This window comes from Papilio polytes, unplaced genomic scaffold, assembly GCF_000836215.1.
Source record: "Papilio polytes unplaced genomic scaffold, Ppol_1.0 DF824169.1, whole genome shotgun sequence".
NCBI lineage: Eukaryota > Metazoa > Arthropoda > Insecta > Lepidoptera > Papilionidae > Papilio > Papilio polytes.
Genome location: NW_013525035.1, coordinates 5,029,867 through 5,051,002, shown reverse-complemented (window position 1 = coordinate 5,051,002; position 21,136 = coordinate 5,029,867). Strand labels below are relative to the sequence as shown.

The window sequence follows — 21,136 nt, the reverse complement described above, 5'->3', positions numbered from 1 at the left end:
TTATACTAATATAATAAAGCGTAGACACACACTTCTTTGTAGCCTAAGATGTCAGCAATTACAGCATATTTTCGAATAACTCTTTTTTTTAATAAAAAGCCCTACACTTTCACGCTTTAGGCTATATATTTTCACGCTGTTAAACTTTTGGAAATATTTTGGATAATAATCCTAATGTGGGAAAGAGACCATAAGTTGTTGCCAACATCAAGGAAGCAAGGTCGCCATGGTTTGTCATCATGTCATGTCATTTTTGCAATTGATAATTTAACAAATGTGAACAATAAAATGAAATTTTTATAATTTAATGCGGATGAAGTCGCATGGGAACAGCTAGTTTATGATAAAATTCATTGAGATCCGTTCAGTTTAGGCTGCAAACTCTAACAAACATCAATCTAAACTTTGGCATTTATAATGTAAGAAGTAACATTTATTGCTTTGTGTATGCTAAAATGTTAACAGATATATCAAATCGTTTTTTTATAAGAGGTTTTTAACCAAATTTATTAGGAAGTAAATAAAACACCGTTTTCATTCAAGTATATTTCAATACTCTTTTGTACTTCAATATTTCTTTTTTTTTTAATCTCATACAATACTTAAATAGCATTCACACGGAGAAAAAAAACAATTTGAAGCTAGTAGTCATACACTAGCCGTGTAGTCGGACTAACTTATCTGACCCGGTGAACATAAGTGACATAAAAGTGACACGATATCTCCCTAGCACTCTCCTATCAATGACACAAATCCTTGTCGGAGTGCTTTTAGTTATTGTCAGTCCTTTTTTATATTACTGACGTATCTAATTGTAATACTCACCGGGTCGAAAAAGTTGATCCAACTATGTCTCGCAAATCACCGAAATCGGCAATTTCAAAATCGACACAAACATTATGAAACATCTTAAAATACGTTTTAAACGGATTTGAACTTAAATCTAAGCATTAAGGCACCGAAACTTCAACCAAAAGGCCGAAAGTATTTCTATATAACACGATATCAATGATAAAAATATTATATGAGTCATACATTTCCATACAAATTTGTAAAACGTCAAAAACGATAAAGTAAACTGCGTAGTAATCGATTATCTAATTGATATTTCTTATTCTGGTCATACAAATTCATACAAATCCATACATTTGTGATAAAAGGTAACAGCACTGATAAAGCAATCTCTAGAATAAATTTTTCTATTCATATTTTCATACATCTTCATACATTTTTATTAAAAGAATTTATCACATAAACGTAGATATTTGTATGATATCATACATTTCTGATTAAGCACATATTTGCTTATAGTTTTATTTTCTGAAACCATTTTAGACCAAAAATGTGTTTTCCATACATTATGTATGGTATTCCATACAAATAGTTAAATACATTGAATAATGAAGCATATTTTGAATTTTGAATATTATATTTTAGATTTTATTGTATTGTTAAAATAATAATATAAATAACAAAACAAGTATATAACAAGATTTATATAAGCATTATTAAATAATCCCTTCATACATACAAACCAATAAAATTCGAGCTACACACAACAATAACAGAAATATTAAATAATTTGAAAAAACAACAACATTAGCTCTGTTACAATAGTTACTATACGCACACAAAAACATGATACCTTACGATGACCTCATACGATCTTACGTGTCCGAAATCACAATTCTGTTACTCATAGTCCACTTTACTCAAACTGTAACTTAGTTTAGTAAATCCATACTAAATTAAGGGGGGATCGTAATTCGCTGCTTAAGACTAGACCTAAAGGGGGGATTTAGTAGTAAAAAAAATTTTTTATTGAAAATGTTTTACAATTTGTGCTTCAAATAATGAAAAACTGATATTTTGTTTCTTAGTAAAAAAAAATATATTATTTCCATTATCTGGGGGGTAGCTATCCCCCCATTTGCTACGAAAATGCACTATAGGCTTTCTTTACTAAGTCAAAACTAATGAATATCATGTTTTTGTGATCGCATAGTAACTAACTTTTTTTGTATTGGGATTTGTATGGTTTTAGAATTCGTTGATAGTCCATACAAATTCATACATCAGTGTTATTTTATTGCCTTTTTATTCGCATATGTTTCAGTAAATATTCTGGTAATTATTTTACCTAATACAGGGTGTTTCGTATGAGCTGCCTTTCTTAAAATTAGATATCTCATTAAATAAATAATATATCTAAACGATTACGTATGTTTTTTTAAACACCATATCAAATAAAATACAATCAATGCCATCCATAGATATATTGTCTATAGATGGACGTGTTATTGAATGAATTTGACCCAAAAAAGGCCTCCGTATGCTTTTTTTGCCTCGTGTTCTGGTCTATAGTTTATATATCTATGGATGTTTCATAAAAATTGAAGCATAGATTATAAACACTAATATTGATTTATTTTTTGGCAATTCTAAATTCAAAACTTAACGAGCGACCGTTGTGTGACGTCATCAACCAGTGTTGCAACAACAAAAAAATATTTACAATAAAGCGACTAATATTTTTAAATTATTCGCTACAAAATAACGCTTTTAACTATAATTACAAAAAATTAGAATTCGTAATTCACAATAAACGTTCTAAAAATATATTGTATCACATTTTCTGTAATAATATCGTGGTCCTTTACTAAAATACCCAGTTTTTGTGTATATTTAAAAAAACTACTAAGATATGAATATTAAAAATACTATAAAAATATATTTATATGTTTTATAAACACCATGTATTTTATACGTGGCTTTGGCAAATGTTAAAAATACCAAAAAATAGATTAAAAATATACAAAACATGATTTTATATAATTACTGTACATTTTTTAAAACCACAACAAAATATTATCTATGTTTAGTTTATTGATTCAAATAAAGGATGTTTTAAAATATTTTTTTTAACAATTACGTCTGTAATTGGCCAAATATGACCAAATATATCTTTTCTCGACTATAAAATATTTATAGAGGAAAGATTTTTATTTTTGTTTTTTTTTTGTATGTATTGAAATAACTCAAAAACTACTGGGTCGATTTTTAAAATTCTTTCATCGTTAGAAAGGTAATTTATCTGTGAGTAACATAGGCTATATTTTTTAATTTCACGCGGTTGAAGTCGCGAGCAACAACTATTTTTAATATAAGTTAAGCTGGTAACATTATCACAACGAAACTTGCGAAGGAACTTATTGTCAAATTAGTCTATGGTATATTCGATTCATAGATAATCGATTGAAATGTTTATGGTTTTGAGCGAATTTGACTTTTATGTGAAGGTAAAAAAGTGCATATTTGATTAGATTTTATGAAATTGAAATTTTAACAAAAACAACTTTTATATATGGTTTTGTAACTATTTTTGAGAGATTTTTCTAAGTATTTGAATAAGAAATTTTACTATAATGGTTAGACGGAACATGGTTTTTTGGGGGTCCGACTTTTTAGGGGGTCGGTATTAAGAAAAAATCGCAAATAAATCTATATAATTTAAATAAAGACTATTAGGGGAATAATCTTTATAATGCGTCAAAAAAGAATATTTTTTTGGGGGTGTTAGTTATACGATTAGGACCCCCAAACATATTAACGACCATATTCCGAATGACCAGTTAGGTATTTTAGAGATATGTATGTATGTATGTATTACGCCCCCAGGTCCATGTCGAAGCAGGAGGGGCGCGGGTGCGAGCGCGGGGAGTGGGGCGCGTGGTGGTGCCTGTGCTGGGCGCCCAGCAGCAGCCCCGGCAGGCAGCTGTCGCCTAGGGACAGCGATGTGCCTAGACTTAGACCTTCGCTAAGCAAATTCGAACCTGGAATAAGAAATATCACTTTATAACTTTGAGTTTACCCTATTCAGTTTTAATTTAAGTTAGTGCAAAATTCAGAATGAAATTGAAAAATTTCGGATGATAAAATATTAAAGAAAAACTTGAAAATTAATTGCTAAAGGTCTAGAAATATATTTTTAATGTAACTTTAACTTTGCCATATAAAGGAGCGCTACAGACGCATAAAGGAGGGCACATTTGCAAAAAAAGGCGCCATAAATACTAAAATGGGCGCCATTTTTTCAAAAAAGGGCGCCAGTCCCGAAAATGGGCGCCACGGCTGTTTTCGTATAATTTTGTATTACAGTTTGAGGGCGTAGTAATAAAGCCCACGGTAGTAAATCTGAAACTCTATATTTAGTGTAAACCTTACCTTGGTGCGAGAATGCGTGCGAGTCGTCGTGCAGCATGGAGTCCGAGCTTAACCCCAGAGATGTCGGTGACGAACATAACATTGGATCACCTAAAATATAAATAACAAATATATATTTCATTTAAATTAAAAAATAGCCCATGTTCCTCAGCAATAACGTATCTTTTTATTGGTGAAAGAATTTTTGAAATAGGCAGTAGTTTTTGAGTTATTTCAATACATACAAAAATACAAATCTTTCCTCTTTATAATACTAGTATAGATATAGATATTACCTTGTGTGACAGGGTTGTGTGAGTCGTCGTCCATGAGGTCCTCTATCTGCGCGAGGTTGCCCACGCCCCCCACGCCCCCCAGCAGCGGCAGCGGCGACAGCCGCATCTGCTCCGAGAACTATTTACACTTACATTATGTACCGCACACAATATACATATATATAAATATAGCTATAACATAAAGACGGAAAACATCTGTACAGTCAAAGCGAACAGGGACCCCCTAGGGGGTCTCAAATGGGAATTGTTCATGGACACCGAAAAAGGGGGTTATAGAATAAAACATTAATCTTTTGTATTTTGTCAAAATTATATATAACTAGCTTACGCTCGCGACTCCGTCCGCGTGCAATTAAAAAAGAAAGTATGTAGCCTATGTGTTCTTCCAGACTATGCTCTACATCTATACCAAATTTTCATCGAGATATGTTTAACCATTTAAGCTACAAACTCTAACAAACATCCATCCATCCATCTGAACTTTCGCATTTATAATATTGGTAAGATTTTTCAACAATTTAGGACCCCATATTTGCAATTGACCTCACAACCTCATATAACTCGTGTGAGGTTATTTTATTTCACTAACTACATAATAAAACACATTTAAGGCTATTTCTCAAAGAAGGCACACAAAAGCTGTTAGTACAATCACACACAAAAGCGTTAACAAATAACATAAATAAAAAATAAAAAGATTTCACGTACAAATGCTGTTACCTTGATGTCCTTGTGATCGAACATATCAGGCGGGGGGTCCAGACAGAGGCCCGGAGTGAGGCAGCCCAGGCCTAGACCTTCCGAAAGGCCTTCGGGAAGGTCCTCTGATAGGCCTTCCGATAAACCTTCGGAAAGACCTTCTGATAGAGCTTCTCGCCCTAAAGGTGAACATGAACCTAGTTTTAGGCCATCTGAAATATTAAAAAGGAAAATATGAGAAACCAATATAAATATGTATGTAGTTTTATCAAAAAATAGATTTTAGTTGTGTGTGTTTAATTGTAAAAACTTATATTTTCTAACTAGAAAACCTGAAGTCGAGTACACTTTTACATATTGCAAAGAGAAACAGACTTTTTTTAGAACACTTAGTACACACTGCATGAGTCCCTCTTGTTGTGTAACGAACACTGTTCCACACTTAGAGGGGGCCTTCTTGTGTAACAAACAGAATTTCACTCATACTAAGAGAGGGCCTTTTTGTGTAACAAACATTTAGTTCATACTAAGAAAGGGCCTTGGAGTGTAATCAACAAATTTAATTCATACTAAGAAAGTGCCTTCGAGTGTAACCAACAAATTTCATTCATACTAAGAAAAGGCCTTTGAGTGTAACCAACAAATTTCATTCATACTAAGAAAAGGCCTTTGAGTGTTATCAACAAATTTCATTCATACTAAGAAAGGGCCTTCGAGTGTAACCAGCAAATTTCATTAATACTAAGAAAGGGCCTGCGAGTGTAACAAACAAATTTCATTCATATTAAGAAAGGGCCTTCGAGTGTAACCAACAAATTTCATTCACACTAAGAAAGGGCCTTCGAGTGTAACAAACAAATTTCATTCACACTAAGAAAGGGCCTTCGAGTGTAACAAACAAATTTCATTCATACTAAGAAAGGGCCTGCCAGTGTAACCAACAAATTTCATTCATATTAAGAAAGGGCCTTCGAGTGTAACAAACAAATTTCATTCATACTAAGAAAGGGCCTGCGAGTGTAACCAACAAATTTCATTCATATTAAGAAAGGGCCTTTGAGTGTAACCAACAAATTTCATTCATACTAAGAAAGGGCCTGCGAGTGTAACCAACAAATTTCATTCATACTAAGAAAGGGCCTTCGAGTGTAACCAACAAATTTCATTCATACTAAGAAAGGGCCTTTGAGTGTAACCAACAAATTTCATTCATACTAAGAAAGGGCCTTCGAGTGTAACCAACAAATTTCATTAATATTAAGAAAGGGCCTTCGAGTGTAACCAACAAATTTCATTAATATTAAGAAAGGGCCTTCGAGTGTAACCAACAAATTTCATTCATACTAAGAAAGGGCCTTGCTGTATAACTAACAGCAAGAGGCCCTGTCTTAGTGTGTAACGAATAAAGAGTACCTTTTTGTATAAAGACCTTTATACAGTTAAAGAGGGCTTTTGTGTAATATATTTACCTAATGCGTCTAGCGGCGGCAGGCAGTCTCGCAGCAGGTCGGGCGCTTCGCCCACCTCCATACTCGCGGGCTCGCGCTTCGGCAGCACTGCCTCCTGCGGTCAACACTCAAATAAGTATCAGATAAACTTTCCCACTTAAACTACCCTAATTTTCTTACTCTTCGTTACTCTTGTAATGATAGTAAACGCTAGCCCAGTGACAAAAACAGGCACCAAACTTAATACAATTAGGGAATCTAGCAGTGGAATTAGAAACAGTCGGTTGAGCTGTACGCAATATGATGATAATAACCAATAGAACGCTCAGTGCATGGCAAATTGTTTTTTGTACGGGTATTTTTATTATTATCCCCTCGTATGCAAACCATTGCTATACTCGTATGTATATTTGGTTACATAAAAGTTTGTCTCGTGAGTAACAAGGCGAAAGTGAAAACCGCGTATCAGCGACTGTACCTTTCTGTACAGTCAGTGTAATTTCTGAATTCATTCCCATTATACCCCTATTTAACACAATCTGTACTCATTCCAGAATTAAAAATGTTAAAAGCATGGTGATATCAAACAAAATGAAGAATTTAATGATTGGATTTTAAGTAGAAGATATGTTGACAATAATTAAAATAGTTAAGTTAAAGTTAAGTGAATACGTACAGGTGTGGAAGGTGTTTTCGGTGCTTTAGGCTGCGAGGGCGGAGGCTCGCCCCCCGCACCCCCCGCGCCCCCCGTACCTGCCTCGCCCTCCCCCTCCTCGGCCGGCCAGCCCTCGCCCCCCAGCGGCAGCCCGTGCACTCGCGCTAGCCTCTCTAATTCCTGAAATATTAATACACTGAAAAATTACAAGTAGTTTTTGAGTTATCTTTGTGAAACTACAGGGACTATAATCATGATTTTTAAGTATTTTTATATCTATTTGAAATTTAAATTCTACAGGCCCTACCGATTATGACGTAAGCTCATCTTATTACCCTAGAAATATTGTACAAATATCTTTAACATGGATTAAACGTCTTGAGCTACACGTCTTCAATTTCGTAAAGAGACAGATTTGTAGTCTAGTAGTTTTTGAGTTTATTCATTAAATACAAAAACGTATTATTACAGTAACATGCAACTGGGATACCAGGTCATCCAGGGACCCCAATATCAGAAAAATGCGTTGTAAGATTTTGAGAAGATTCTCTTATTAGAAGGACCCTAATTAGTATATTAATTTACCTGTATTCTTAGCATTAATTTCCTATTATGCAATTCTATCTGTTTTCTTCGTTGTTCGCAGTGCTTGAGTCGGTTTACTTCGTCTCGTAAACACTTGATGTAGTCAACGCTACTTTTGAGGATAGTGCCCTTGTTGGGGCGCACGTCGCGGATCACCTCGTAGAAAGGGTCGTTGGTCTTTGGTAATAACGTCCCTAATTCCTTTATACGATCGTTTATGTTGAACCGACGACGTCTTTCAACTGGAATTGTGTAAAAAGGGCCCTTAATTAGTGTTTTATAGATATTAGGTGTAAGAAGGGGCAAGTAAAGTATGTGTTTATGTTGAACTTAGGAAGTGTTTCGACTGGAATTGTGGCGAGGGCCTCTAACCAGTTTTTTATAGATTTTTTGTTATATTTCACTTGTATACAAGCGTCAATTAAAGTATATGTACGCTTATGTTAACCTGGGTTTTTCGACTGGATTTGTCTAAAAAGGGCCCTTAACTAGTATAAATCATAATAAATAAATAAAAACAACTAATATAAATGAATGGCTCCTAAGTAAATTATCGCACGTTTGAAATTAAAATTGTTTTTTTTTTTTCATTCTTTTAAAACAAATATGAAAATAATAACAAAATGAAGATCAACGCCATCTATCGCACATGACAAGTTATCCGGCACTCACTCATGTTGTGGTTGTCCTTCTTCTGCCTGTCCTTGGCGAGCGCGTGCATGTCGGCGTCGCTGAGGAGGGCGCAGTCGCCGGCCACCGAGCTGGCGGCGGACGGCGGCCCGGAGGAGCGCGCCGCGCCACTGTCCAGCGACAGGATGTCCTCCAGGAACTCGTCCGTCTGGGACACAAGTTAACAATACTGAAACACATATTTGACTAAACTATCGCACAACAGTTGTCGATTGTTTCGCAGCCAATTCAACTGTTTAGTTGCACACCTAAAAATCGAGTAGTGCAGCCTCTATATTAGCTCATAGGATTCAAAACGAGACAAAACAGTTGTGAGTCAAAAAGGTGCTCGTGCTATAACTTTTTAAAGTGACTTAAAACAGGACACGCTTAAACTATAAATTCCGTTTTGAATATCTCACATCTTACTTGAGGTTCGTTTCAGGATACGGCCGTGTCTTAGTTGAGAAGAATCAATTATGAAAACTGTCTTCAATACATACTTATGACCCAGTTGCTTAAACTAAAGATAGTTTTAAACTACTACTCTGCTTGAGTAATGTGTAAGGTACAGTCTTTAAACTTAAGTGAAATCGGTAACACTTACTTCAGATGTGTTAACGGTGGATGAGCAGAGATTAGGGCTCAGCAAGCTAGAGGCGCGCTCGGGGGACGCGCACAGCTCCGGCGCCGACTGCACCGCGCCGCGCCCGCCCGAATTTACCTGACATATCAGTTACACGTACAAATAACCATAAAGAGGAAAAAGTGTACCAATTTAGACAGAAACGATGACAGGAGAGGGTAACATCTAAGTCCATAACTTGGCTGTTGTTATAATCAAATATCAATAATTACAAACAAAATAGACTAGAGAAATAAATTCATTATATATATTTGAGTGTTAAAGATTCAGGGTATATTTTGAAATATACCCTTAATGTCCAAACTGAACAATAGATGGCGCTTTTATCAATTAAAATATTTAAAACTAGATGGCGTTGATGTTAACGCATCTTTACCTGTGTCTGAGGCTGGAAGGACTCACTGAGGTATTGTCGCACCTGGCTCTTCTGTTTTTGTATCACGTGATACCTGGTGGGGTTCTCCAGAACCGTTCGCACCTGCGTATACAAACATACAAAGTTTTAACATTCAATTGCAGAAACACATCGACAGATGGCGCTGTTAATAAAAATTTTGCTCTAATAATTATGTTTGATCTGTAATTTAGGTTATTTAGTCGTTTTGATTATTACTGTTGGGTTTTTATAATATGTTCATACATGATTTCGAACCAAAAGAAGTTATAAAATCTAAGAAGTCTGAAACGAGTACATTTCCTATAGCATTGACTCAAACATAAACAAAATATAACTCGACAAGTTGTTGCTAATTGCTAAACATAAGCTATGTATAACAATGTACGGATGTACGGACAGACACGATTTAAGTGCAGTTAAAACGATAATTACCATAAGTAATACGTGATGGTAGATAATGAACTGGGAGTTTAGCACTTCACTGATGAGTCGAGAATGTCTTGCTTATTTACAATACAATGCATTGAAATTTAAAAATGCTACAAGTGCAGGAACTTAAAATATTCCCTTGTTCTTTCCCATGTCGAGATCTCTTTTAAAATCTTTTCCTTGTTACAAAATTATATGAGAATTAATGGACACTCAATAATGTATACGAGTCGTCTGTGGGGTCGTGGTATTACACAGGTATTATTCTCAACCGTCACCCCGATTTGTCCCCACGTGGGAACAGATAAGAATATAAAGGTTCATCCATCCCACCTTTTGCGACGAGGGCCGGTTGGAACTTATTTTATTTCATAACGGTTTTATCTGTCATCTTATTGTTGATAGTGGGACTAAAAGGACCGATGAAACTTTTTATTCTCACGTTGGGACAAAGCGGGGTGACGGTTGGTAATAATCCGATATTTGATTTTGTAACACCTGGGTTCATTGTCACGTCTTATCTTATAGGACCGTGAACGTCTCTGTATCTGGCAAATCAAGAACCATTACTGGGATTTGTCCTTTCCCGAAGTTATGAGTATTAAGTTCTCACCTGCAATACTTGTGGAGGTAGTTCGACATGCGGCGTGATACGCGGCACGTCTGTCGGACTCGATTTCTTCTTGTCCTCGCCATTTTCTTTTGACTGACCCTGTTGTGTCTGGAAATATAAAAAAAATACTAGCGATACCAAGCTTCTCTTAAGTGGTGAAAGATATTATGCCATTACGTGACAAAAGGGGACATAAACAAGAAAATGTTAAGATTGAATGGCTACAAAGGTAGAGGAAGACCAAAGAAAGTATGGATGGAGTGTGTGAAAGAGGATATGCTTTAGAAGAGAGTGGATTCCGTAGGTGCAAGGGTAAGTTGATGATTATATGCATTCCTTTGTTTTAATTTATGGCCTATGTTAACCAGTAAGTCAAAGAGATGGGGGATAGAACTGTAGTGACCAACTGTGCAACTGTTGAGTAGTAGGGTCTGAAACTTGAAGAATCAACACCAGCTCACTACGTCCCTTTTAAAGGATTTGGAGTTTACCCTAAGTTAGAAGTGACTAGGCCACAGTCAACCACGCTGCACTGCGGGTATATAGTTTATGGAAGTCAAAGAATTAGAGCAAAAGGATACCTGTAATGATTCCCTGCGCAGTTGCTCCTGCGCATGTTCTCGCATCAACTGCTGTTTCAGCTGTGTGCGCGACGTCGGCGTTAGCGTCTTGAATGTAGGCGGGCTGTAACAAGAAGAAAACATTATTTATTAGTGTGAGTTAAGACGACGAAGTGTTCGGTACAGTGCAATAAAATGCATAGCTTTTATAGTGATAGATTCTATAAGCAAAACGAAGGCCTTAATTAAAGTCCCTTTCCCGTTTAATCCTTTTCTTATAAGGAAAGTATGGGACGGGAAAGTGGATTTGAGTGCAGAGGAGATGCTTAGGAAGGGATAATGTCCTCCTTATGTGCGTCTCCTTCGTCGAATAAGAGTAGCCAACGCATCTGCGATCGCGGATGTCTATAGGCAGCGGTCGCTTCGCCATTTTGGCGGATTCAGGTGGCCGCTTGTTCGTTTGCTACCTTATGGTATAAAAAAAGGTTATATTTTCGAAAGGTATACCAACGTAAAAGGTAACAAAAGTGCAGCGTTGATTCGCAGAATTAATGTTGTAGACTGGGAATCCCCTACAAACATTTATCTTGCAAAGGACAAATTCATAAACTTACTAGCAAAAAAGTCTGAGAATCGTTAAGTATGGAAAAATTTGTAAATATTCACATAGATATATTAATAACTTTGAAAATATCGTATTTAATTTGATATAATAAATTGTGTATTTAGTTAATCAATTAAGAATTCGAGAGTTTCTTGGCATAGAATTATTTTTGGAAATGTACACTCATAGTATTAAGCAACCATTTATGTTTTCTTTTATAATACAAAGAGACGAACGAGTGGCGGGAACACCAAGTTGATATTTGATGACCATAGACATCCGCAACACCAGAGATACTACAGCGTTGCCGGCATTTGAGGAAATTGTAAGCTCGCTTCTTGAAGGACCCTAAGTTGTACTCGTTTGGAAATACCGCCGACGACAGTCCGTTCCACGCGGCTTTGCAAGGCAGATTTGTGCATTCTTTAGTATTGCATTGTCTTGTTTAAAATTTGTCCGAGTTAAAAGGGTTCGCATCTTCTATCACGCTTGCACATACCAAGTAATATCAGTTACCACGTTTATTTATGATAAAAACCAGTATAATCTGGTCCGGTGTGAGTGAAAGCGGTAACAATAAGTATTACATCAATTAACATTGTTTAACATTAATTAAAGTTAAAATTAGCACTATTGAGTCATTACCAGGGTAACGTTCAGTCATGTTTACCGCGAATAACAGCTTCACGAATACTATTGCTATCTCTGTTACACTAAAGCGAAAGAGCGGGATGATAATACTCTGGTAATACAGAGAGCTTATCGTGAATATTCGTACGACAAATTCGTATCGAAATCGACATTTAGTAGGGTTGTGCAGTGTACATTTTTTTGTTAATGACGTTATAACACTTTATCGCAGCTGTTTAGAATTCATAATAGGACCTCTAGTTTCAGGATAGTGGATATTTTAAAAGCACCCGAAAGATGAACATATGTGGAAGAGGCGAGGTGTGTCAGTAGTGCCAAAAATTCCGTTATGCCTGCCCCTCTGGATTACAGAGAAGGTTGTGTTTGTATTGTTTTATTTGTTGTACAGAACTAAAATATCTATGACGATAGTTTTTTTTTTATTTAAATTATACAATTCCTCTAGCATGGAAGCCAGAGCCTTTATTATGAGGATAGTTCGAAATAAAAGCGAGAATAGAGTTTTAATAAAACTTTAAAGATAAAGATTTAAAGATAAAGATTTGTTAAAAGTCAATTTCTCATACAAATAAACGATCGTATCTGAACCTTTAACCCTTCAAACCTTGATCACATCGATCATTGCAAAATAAGCTTTATTTGTATTACTATAAATGTTATATTTATTTGTTTGTAATGGAATTAGTGGTCAAGGTCTACTCGGTTAGCAGCGTGGTCACTGTAATCATTCCGACAGACGCGAATGAATATGTCGCCGTTAAACTTTTGTTTGAGCCTTTATCCGTACTAAAAAATCTAATTATATATCATGTAAATCATATAAATATTATAAATGCGAAAGTTATGATGGATGGATGGATGTTTGTTTTTAGCCTAAACGGCTGATCGGATCTCCATTATATTTGGCACAGGTTTAGACCACAATCTGGAAGAACACATAGGCTACTTTTTATCCTGGGAATAGTTACGGTTACCGTGGGATTCATTAATTTAGTTTTTTAATGTTTACTCGAACATTCTGCAACGGTTCAACATATCTTATTGAAATTTGGCACATATATAAAACAAAGTCTAGAGTACACATGGGATAAGGTTCATCCCCGAGAAATGTCCGGTTCCCGGGATTCGTAGCCTTTTGTTATTCTTATAGTTCGTATGCCTATTAATACCAGGCGGACGAAGTCGCGGGCAACAGCTAGTAATAAATAATCTATGTTACTCATTGATAAAGTAGCTTTCTAAGAGTGAAGGAATTTTTTAAATCGATTTAGTAATATTCGAGTTTAGTCGTTACATAAAAAATATAAATTTCTTCTTTACATTTGTTTAGATTAAAACTTATGTTGGATTGAAAAGATGATCTTCAGTTGTTTATTTTGTTTTAACAAAAGCACAATTACTATTCGGTACATGACATATTTCGCTATATTTTGTGTTGACGACGCGTGCGAAATAAACGATGGTCTGTCGAAATTGGCGAAGGTTACCTGTGGGGTCAAGTCGGTAATTCGTAAGCCTTACTTACTACCCATTTGGATACGTGACTTATTGTTTTGTTGTACATTACTGGTGATATAATTCGTTTTATTAAAAGGTGTAGAGAGATGGATTGCTGAAGCAGATATCAAGAAGGGAGTAACCTAGGTGATGGAAGATAGATTAACTTAGAAGTCAAAAACTTGCTGCCCCGACCCCAAAGAAGTATAAGGATGGGGAGATCATATTGAAAACTATTATTAGACCTGCCATTTCAATACTTATTGTTAAAACGAGTAAAGATTTGTATTTTTGTGTTTGTATCTAATAATCCCAAAAATTACTAGACATTTTAAAAATTGTGTCAACATTAAAATGCTAGTTCTTGCTGCTAAAGAATGAAAATAAATTTTGGAACCTATTGTGAAATTATTGTAATAAGAAATCCAGAAATCTCCTAACAATTCGATCCGCAGGTTAAAAAAAAGACAAACATTCAAGCACTATTTAATTAGATTTACACCTCAATAACCGTGGGTTTACACAAGCGTTATCGTATAAAAGTTAGGTCATATTTACTCTGATAGATTGACAAGTTAACATCGTATTTGCGCGTCAATCTAGTATATCCTTGATCAATTTTCAGTAGCCAACACGCTCCTCTGACGCAAGAGGCCCCGTACAACAATGTTTAACATTTTCATAAGCGACGCACGCGTGACAGACAACTTAACGTTCTCTGTCGCCGAGGACGCACAGAGCAATGCTGTGTTCATTGTAGAACAAATAATAGAAACTTCTTTTTGGAAATAATAAAACTTGTAATATTGCAATTGTAACGAGAGATTTTGTTTTGCATCGCTCTGCTGCCGGGTTGTAAAATTGTCGGAAATGTCACATGGATTATGCAGCAAAGTTTGTCACAGAGCAAACAAGCACAGATAATAATTTTTTTTCTAGTTCGAACACACAGAAATTTCACATATAGCCATTTCATGCATGTGTTTGATGTTATTGAAAGATTTATCTGGTCCTATAGACAAAAATAAAGGGTTGAAAGGCATCCTCTGTTAAAATACCACAACATGCTTGCTGGACTGTCTTATGCATTGTCTTATATGACTTCCGTCGTGACTTGTGTCTTTTGTAATTTTGTTCAATATCTGTGAAACAGCTGGCTCCGCATATGTAGGTATTTTATTAAGAATAACTTCAAGTTTTCGTATTTTACATTAAATTTAACTGTATCAAACACGTTAATCCGTTCGCGCAATTTCTTTTAAAAGACATGTATGTTAATATTTTTTGAAAGCTCTCTGTAAATTCGTTACTCTGTGCCGAATCCAGATGATCGGCGACACAGTTACGAACTCATCGATCACTTTCGATATTGGACCTTATTTACAGAAACGTTTCGCACGTGAAAAACGTGATCGAAACAATTATCGAAAGACTACATAATAGACGCCTTGAAGTTCTGAATTATTTCCTAATAAGGACATTTTTACAAAACTTACGACTTTGGTATTGAACATTAAATTTTTATTAAACATTTTTAAGGGGGTACATTTTTTATTCTTAGAAATGCCAACTGTAATTTATGCTAAGATGTTAAAACAAAAATGATTCCCACTTTCTATAATTCTAGATTCTAGATCCTAATATATCTAGACATATCTAGTTCAGTTTAACTAGCCGATATAAGTATGCGTTAAGTTAATTGTTTAGACATGGATAATTTATAGACGCCAAACACAATAGCATAGTTTTGTAACCGTAGATTTCCACTGCTGAAAGATTCGTATAGAACCTTTGCCAATCAACATTTCTGTCCCTTTTCTTAATCTCATAATCACGTCAACTTTTACGCAATGCATCTCTTTTAGTGTACTCTTCCTTTAGCAGTGTACTATTCATATATACCTACTGTACTACATGTACTATACCTATCACATTCAAATGTCATATGAGATTCTGCCTCCTTAAACATGTCCATACCTGCAGTCCCTATACTCGTATATCTTTTATGGTCGGTTACACAGCTACGTTTAACCATTCGTTAAGGCCCGATAAATTCATGAAATGCTTTTATAACTACGTAACTTGTTTTACTCTTTAAACTTAGGTCAACTTAACTCTAATGAATCGCTAGGTAATTAAACAATGACATAAAACATGCAAAATGCAGGATTTAGGGCCTGTCCCACCACTGGCTGGTAGGCTCAGATAGCTTAAAGTGACGTCACTGTCAGATAAGGGAACATCCGATATTTCCATCACATAAATTACACATTCGATTGTTATCAGACATTTTAAAATTTTGATGGGAAAGGTCCCAAAATATGTGAAATGTGTGAAAAATGTGAAAGAGGATATGCTTAAGAAATGAGTGGATTCAGATATGACGGCTGATAGAGATGTATGGAAGAGCAGCACATACTGTGCCGACTCTCCGTAAGGGATATGGGCAAGTCGATGATAATGAGACAGGTCCCAAAATGTACTTAAACGCGTGGATATCACTTTTATGTAAATCCCAATTGGCTGATCGACATAAATCATGTATAAATAACTTTATCTATATATATGTTTATATTTACTTTTGTATTTAGTAAGACGAGACTTACGACCGTAGTATTTTTCCTTTAAATTGGGATTTCTAAACGATTAGATAAGATATTTGTGGTTTAAGTTAATCCTATTCTATTTTTATCCGATATCCATACGAATAATATAATAAATTTATACAAGAGAACATAAAAATCCAGTAAATCCAATAATCTGTCTCATTTACAAGACGGTTTTAGTGTCGTAGTATAGTTTTCTTATCTTATCTTGTCACCCTTAAATTAGGGTAGGTTTCGAGCCCCTCAATGGGGATGTAAGTTGATGATGTATATTTTTTATTTACAGTATGTCTTAAATAAACATTTCTCTCTTAAAAACTGCTAAAAGATAAAAGAAAACACATACAGACGAATTGAGAACCTCCATTTTGGAGAAGTAAAAAACTTCTATACACTATTTTTAAGATCGTCGGTGGCTCAGTGGTTGAAGCACTTGACTTGTAATCTACAGATCTTGGGTTCGAATCCCGCTGTACCAATGTGATTTTCGATTTATCGAATTTTCATATGTACATAATTTACCCAACGTTCTTACGGTAAAGGAAAACATCGTGATGCCTATACATATCGGCGAAGAAATTCAAAGATATGTGTGAAGTCAACCCGCAGTGCAGCGTGGTTGACTATGGCCTAGTCACTCCTTATTAGGGTAGGCTCCGAACCCCTTGGTAGGGACGTATAGTGAGCTGGCGATGATGAATTGTAATTGAAATTTAAATTAGTTTTTATATATTTTAAACTCCTTAATGATTAGTATTTTCAATCTTGTTAAACAAGTTGTGTTAAAATCAATTTTAATTTATAACTATGGATGTTTTAATTATGTATACGATTTTAACTTATCTATACATTCCTAAGGCATATTATACGTCAGTTTAATCCTCTCTGATTACGTGTTGTAAAAATTTGATTTTTATAAGCCACGTCACGTTACGTAACACGAGTCCGCCAAACGTTGTAATAGCTCTTATCTGATTGCTGAATTATTGTAATACTGCACAATTTAAACAAGCTAAAGAATCATTTTTAACAATGGTAATAAAACTATACAGAAGATTAGTATCAAGTATTTTTAGATTTCATCTGATAAGACAACTATCGAAGGTCAGTATCTATCTTTTTTTTTATAGCATAAGGTGGCAAACGAGCAAGCGGCGCGCCGCCAAAATGGCGAAGCGACCGCTGCCCATAGACATCCGCAATTGCAGATGCGTTGCCTACCCTTATACGACGGAGGAGGAGACGCACATAAAGAGCATATTTCCCCTTTCTATGCATCTCCTCCACCGTCAAATCCACTTCCCCTTCCCAACCTCTCCTCATAAGAAAACGGTGGTAAAGAGAAAGGGACTTAAATTAGGCCTCCGGCACCACACTCATCAGACTGTACACGGAATTGCTTCCATTTCACGCCTGTCTTCTGTGTGGTCGTGGTATTACTGGGGGCGTGCCGGCCCTGCAGTGCTAACATGTTAAATCGAGCACTACCACTGTTATCTCTTCTACCTTAATCTTTTTTAAATCCGTCCGGTGTAATACCACGACCACACAGAAGACAGGCGTGATATGGAAACAATTCCGTGTTTCGTCTAATTTAAGTACCTTTCTCTTTTCCACCCTTTTCTTATAAGGAGAGGTTGGGAAGAGGAAGTGGATTTGACAGTGGAGATGCATAGGAGGGGAAAATATCCTCTTTATGTGCGTCTCCTCCTCCGTCTGATAAGGGTAGGTAACGCATCTGCAATTGCGGATGTCTATGGACAGCGGTCGCTTCGCCGTTTTGGCGGATTCAGGTGGCCGCTTGCTCGTTTGCCACCTTATGTTATAAAAAAAATCTTATTAACATTATAAATGCGAAAGTTTAGATAGATGGATAGTTAAATGTTTGATAGAGTTGGTAGCATAAACTGCTGAACGGATCTTGATGTTTGTCTTAGATATAGAGAAGGACACATAGGCTACTTACTTTTGGTTTCTTAATACCACGTGGTATGTCGTGGGCGAGTAACACATAAAAGAATCTAATAATGTGATCCATGCACTGTAAACTGGACACTAGTTAGATAAGTTAGGAGTATACTATCCAATCGAAATTACCATGATAAATAATTATCTACTATGTATTTTTATAAGAGAAATAGGCACATGACCACTTGGAATACAATGATAATCATCGACGCCAATAGATATCCATAACACCAGAAGAACTAGACTCGTTGCTGGTTTTAGAAAAGAAATACCATCTTGAAGGATTCTAAGTCGTTAGTTCAAACATTTCAAGTCACTTCTTGTCCACAACTGTTGTCTCCAGTAATTCAATGCCGGGGTAATTGTAATTTCGTAAGTCTATAGTCAAATATGACGGACTATGGTAGGTAATAATGGTCATCGGACGGTGACTGAGGTGAACGCGGAAGCAACAGCTTCCTGTCATTAGCTACGCATTACATGACATTGCTGATGATAATCCAGCTACCAATACATGCGAATATTGGATTGTAGAATATTTAATTATGATAAAAAAACAAAATAAGCCTCTTGTTAACTGATGTTTGAAGTGTGATATTCCACTCGATTTGAATTTACCTTCGAAGTCAGTGGGCCATAGCTTTTTTTTTTCAATTTTCCTAGTGGTCGCCTATTGTTTGAAATTCGATTATCTTATCTTACTAAACTTATTAATCTTACTAATAATATATATTTGAATGGATGGATGGATGGATGTTTGTTAGAGTTTGTAGCCTAAACGGTTGAACGGATCTCGATGAAATTTGGTATAGATGTAGAGGATAGTCTGGAAAAACGATAGCCAATGGGCTGCAGGCCGATTGTCAAGCCGGCCAGTTGGGGGGTAAGAAGTAAAAATGCTTTTTACGTGTTTTGACTTATCTATGTATGTCTGTTATTATTATACCTATAATAGTAAATCTTAGTATTTTGATTTGATTTTTTACAACTAGTTTTCGCCCGCGACTCCATCCGCACTTAATGAAAAACAAAAGTAAGTAGTAAATGTATTCTTTCAGGCTGTGCTTTACATCTATGGCAAATTTTATCGAGATCCGTTTAGCAGTTCTGGGTATAAATTAAAACAAACATCCATCTACTTTTGCATTTATGATATACGAGCTGTTGCCCGCGTCTTCGTACGCGTGGTATTAGAAAACATACAAACTATATAAATTACAAAAAGCTAAGTATCCCTCGGGAACCGGACATTTCTCGGGGATGAAGCTTATCCCATGTGTACTCCAGACTTTGTTTTATATCTGTGCCAAATTTCAATACGATATGTTGAACCGTTGCAGAATGATCGAGTAAACATTAAAAAACTAAATTAATGAATCCCACGGGAACCGTAACTATTCCAGGGATAAAAAGTACCCTATGTGTTCTTCCAGATTATACTCTAAACTTGTGCCAAATTTCATGGAGATCCGTTCAGCCGTTTAGGCTACAAACGCTAACAAACATCCATCCATCTAAACTTTCGCATTTAAAATATTAGTAAGAATTAGAAAGTAAATAAGATTTTCGTGTCAGTCCTAACCCCCCTTGGCCTCACCAATGCTGCATGTATTCCCAGTCATAATTATTTAATTATATTAGTATGATATACCGATAAAATATAAATAATAACAAATTAATGCAATTTATCTTATCTTTTAAAGGATTAAAAGTGTTGATAATGGATAACAAACTGGCCCACTAACTTGAAATTAATTACAATCATTTGTGACATAGGTATTTCAAAGTATAACATTTTGTTTGTACAAAAGTGGCAGTGGAAGCCTACGGTTATATTAGACAGTGACCTTGGAACCTGGACATCCGTGGAAATGCACTTTAAAGGTATACAAACTTATACTGGGCTTTAGGTGTGATTTTGGGTTTTCCCTTTTCATCCTTTTCTTACAAGGAAAGGGAAAGGAAATATTCACTTTTTGCGTTTTCATTAAAGGTAGGAAAATTTGCAAATGGGAATATCTTGTTCTTTTGTTAAGTAAGCAGACGTAGGGCCTGTCCCACCACTGGTTGATAGAGGATCAGATAGCATAAAAATAATGTCATTTTCAGATAAGGGAACAAAATCCGATTTCCATAATATTATCAGACAATTAACAATTCGGTGGGACAGGCCCCTAATGTACAAATGCATATTAGTACAAAATAATGAATATTGGCGTCTACCTATATTATAAGTGCAATATTTTCATGTAAATGACTGTAAAATTGTCATTTTAAGACTAAAGTCTTAACTCCACCTAAATCTATTCGAAAGGTCAAGGACCATTTTTGGACCCAATTCATTTAACTTTACAACTATTGTACAAAGATATTAAAAGGCTCTAAAAACAATAGGTTTTATACAATACGTAATTATTCTAAGAACTAATCACTAAGCAGCCGTGACATTGAGCCGAGTGATCATGCACGGCAAAAAATACATCCAGTAAATTTTAATTTAAACGTTTAACGTTTCACTAGTGGAAATGCACCTTAACTAATTTAAATACGTTTAATTTAAATCTATTGTTAGGAATAAAATTAGTACCGTGCTATAGAATTGGCGCAACT

General features: G+C 35.5%; 2 protein-coding genes across 2 annotated transcripts in view; both read right to left on the bottom strand.

Annotated features, from left to right (window-relative positions):
- Positions 1-3,095: 3,095 nt before the first annotated feature.
- LOC106111449 lies at positions 3,096-7,387 on the bottom strand. Its single transcript, XM_013293553.1, has 6 exons — positions 7,323-7,387; positions 6,668-6,761; positions 5,220-5,410; positions 4,500-4,605; positions 4,225-4,314; positions 3,096-3,833 (listed from the first exon to the last, which is right to left on the bottom strand). The coding sequence occupies exons 2-6, from the start codon at positions 6,726-6,728 to the stop codon at positions 3,667-3,669; spliced, it is 615 nt and encodes a 204-aa protein (XP_013149007.1). The 5' UTR covers positions 6,729-6,761; positions 7,323-7,387; the 3' UTR covers positions 3,096-3,666.
- Positions 7,112-21,136, bottom strand: part of LOC106111291 (transcription factor EB) — an 84,700-nt gene continuing 70,675 nt past the window's right edge. Inside the window, exons 2-9 of the mRNA XM_013293318.1 lie at positions 11,222-11,324; positions 10,641-10,748; positions 9,578-9,679; positions 9,163-9,279; positions 8,559-8,724; positions 7,887-8,128; positions 7,323-7,481; positions 7,112-7,171 (exon numbers count right to left, since the gene is read on the bottom strand). Coding sequence (XP_013148772.1) covers positions 7,112-7,171; positions 7,323-7,481; positions 7,887-8,128; positions 8,559-8,724; positions 9,163-9,279; positions 9,578-9,679; positions 10,641-10,748; positions 11,222-11,324 — 1,057 coding nt within the window. The remainder of the gene's footprint in view (positions 7,172-7,322; positions 7,482-7,886; positions 8,129-8,558; positions 8,725-9,162; positions 9,280-9,577; positions 9,680-10,640; positions 10,749-11,221; positions 11,325-21,136) is intronic.

Bases quoted from the DNA above. Each gene is read 5' to 3' on its own strand.
- LOC106111449 (XM_013293553.1), bottom strand. From the start codon at position 6,728: ATGGAGGTGGGCGAAGCGCCCGACCTGCTGCGAGACTGCCTGCCGCCG. The intron at 4,606-5,219 runs GTAACAGCATTT...TTCTCGGAGCAG, and splicing joins TCGATCACAAGGACATCAAG to ATGCGGCTGTCGCCGCTGCC. The intron at 3,834-4,224 runs GTAAGGTTTACA...TTCTTATTCCAG, and splicing joins GCACGCATTCTCGCACCAAG to GTTCGAATTTGCTTAGCGAA.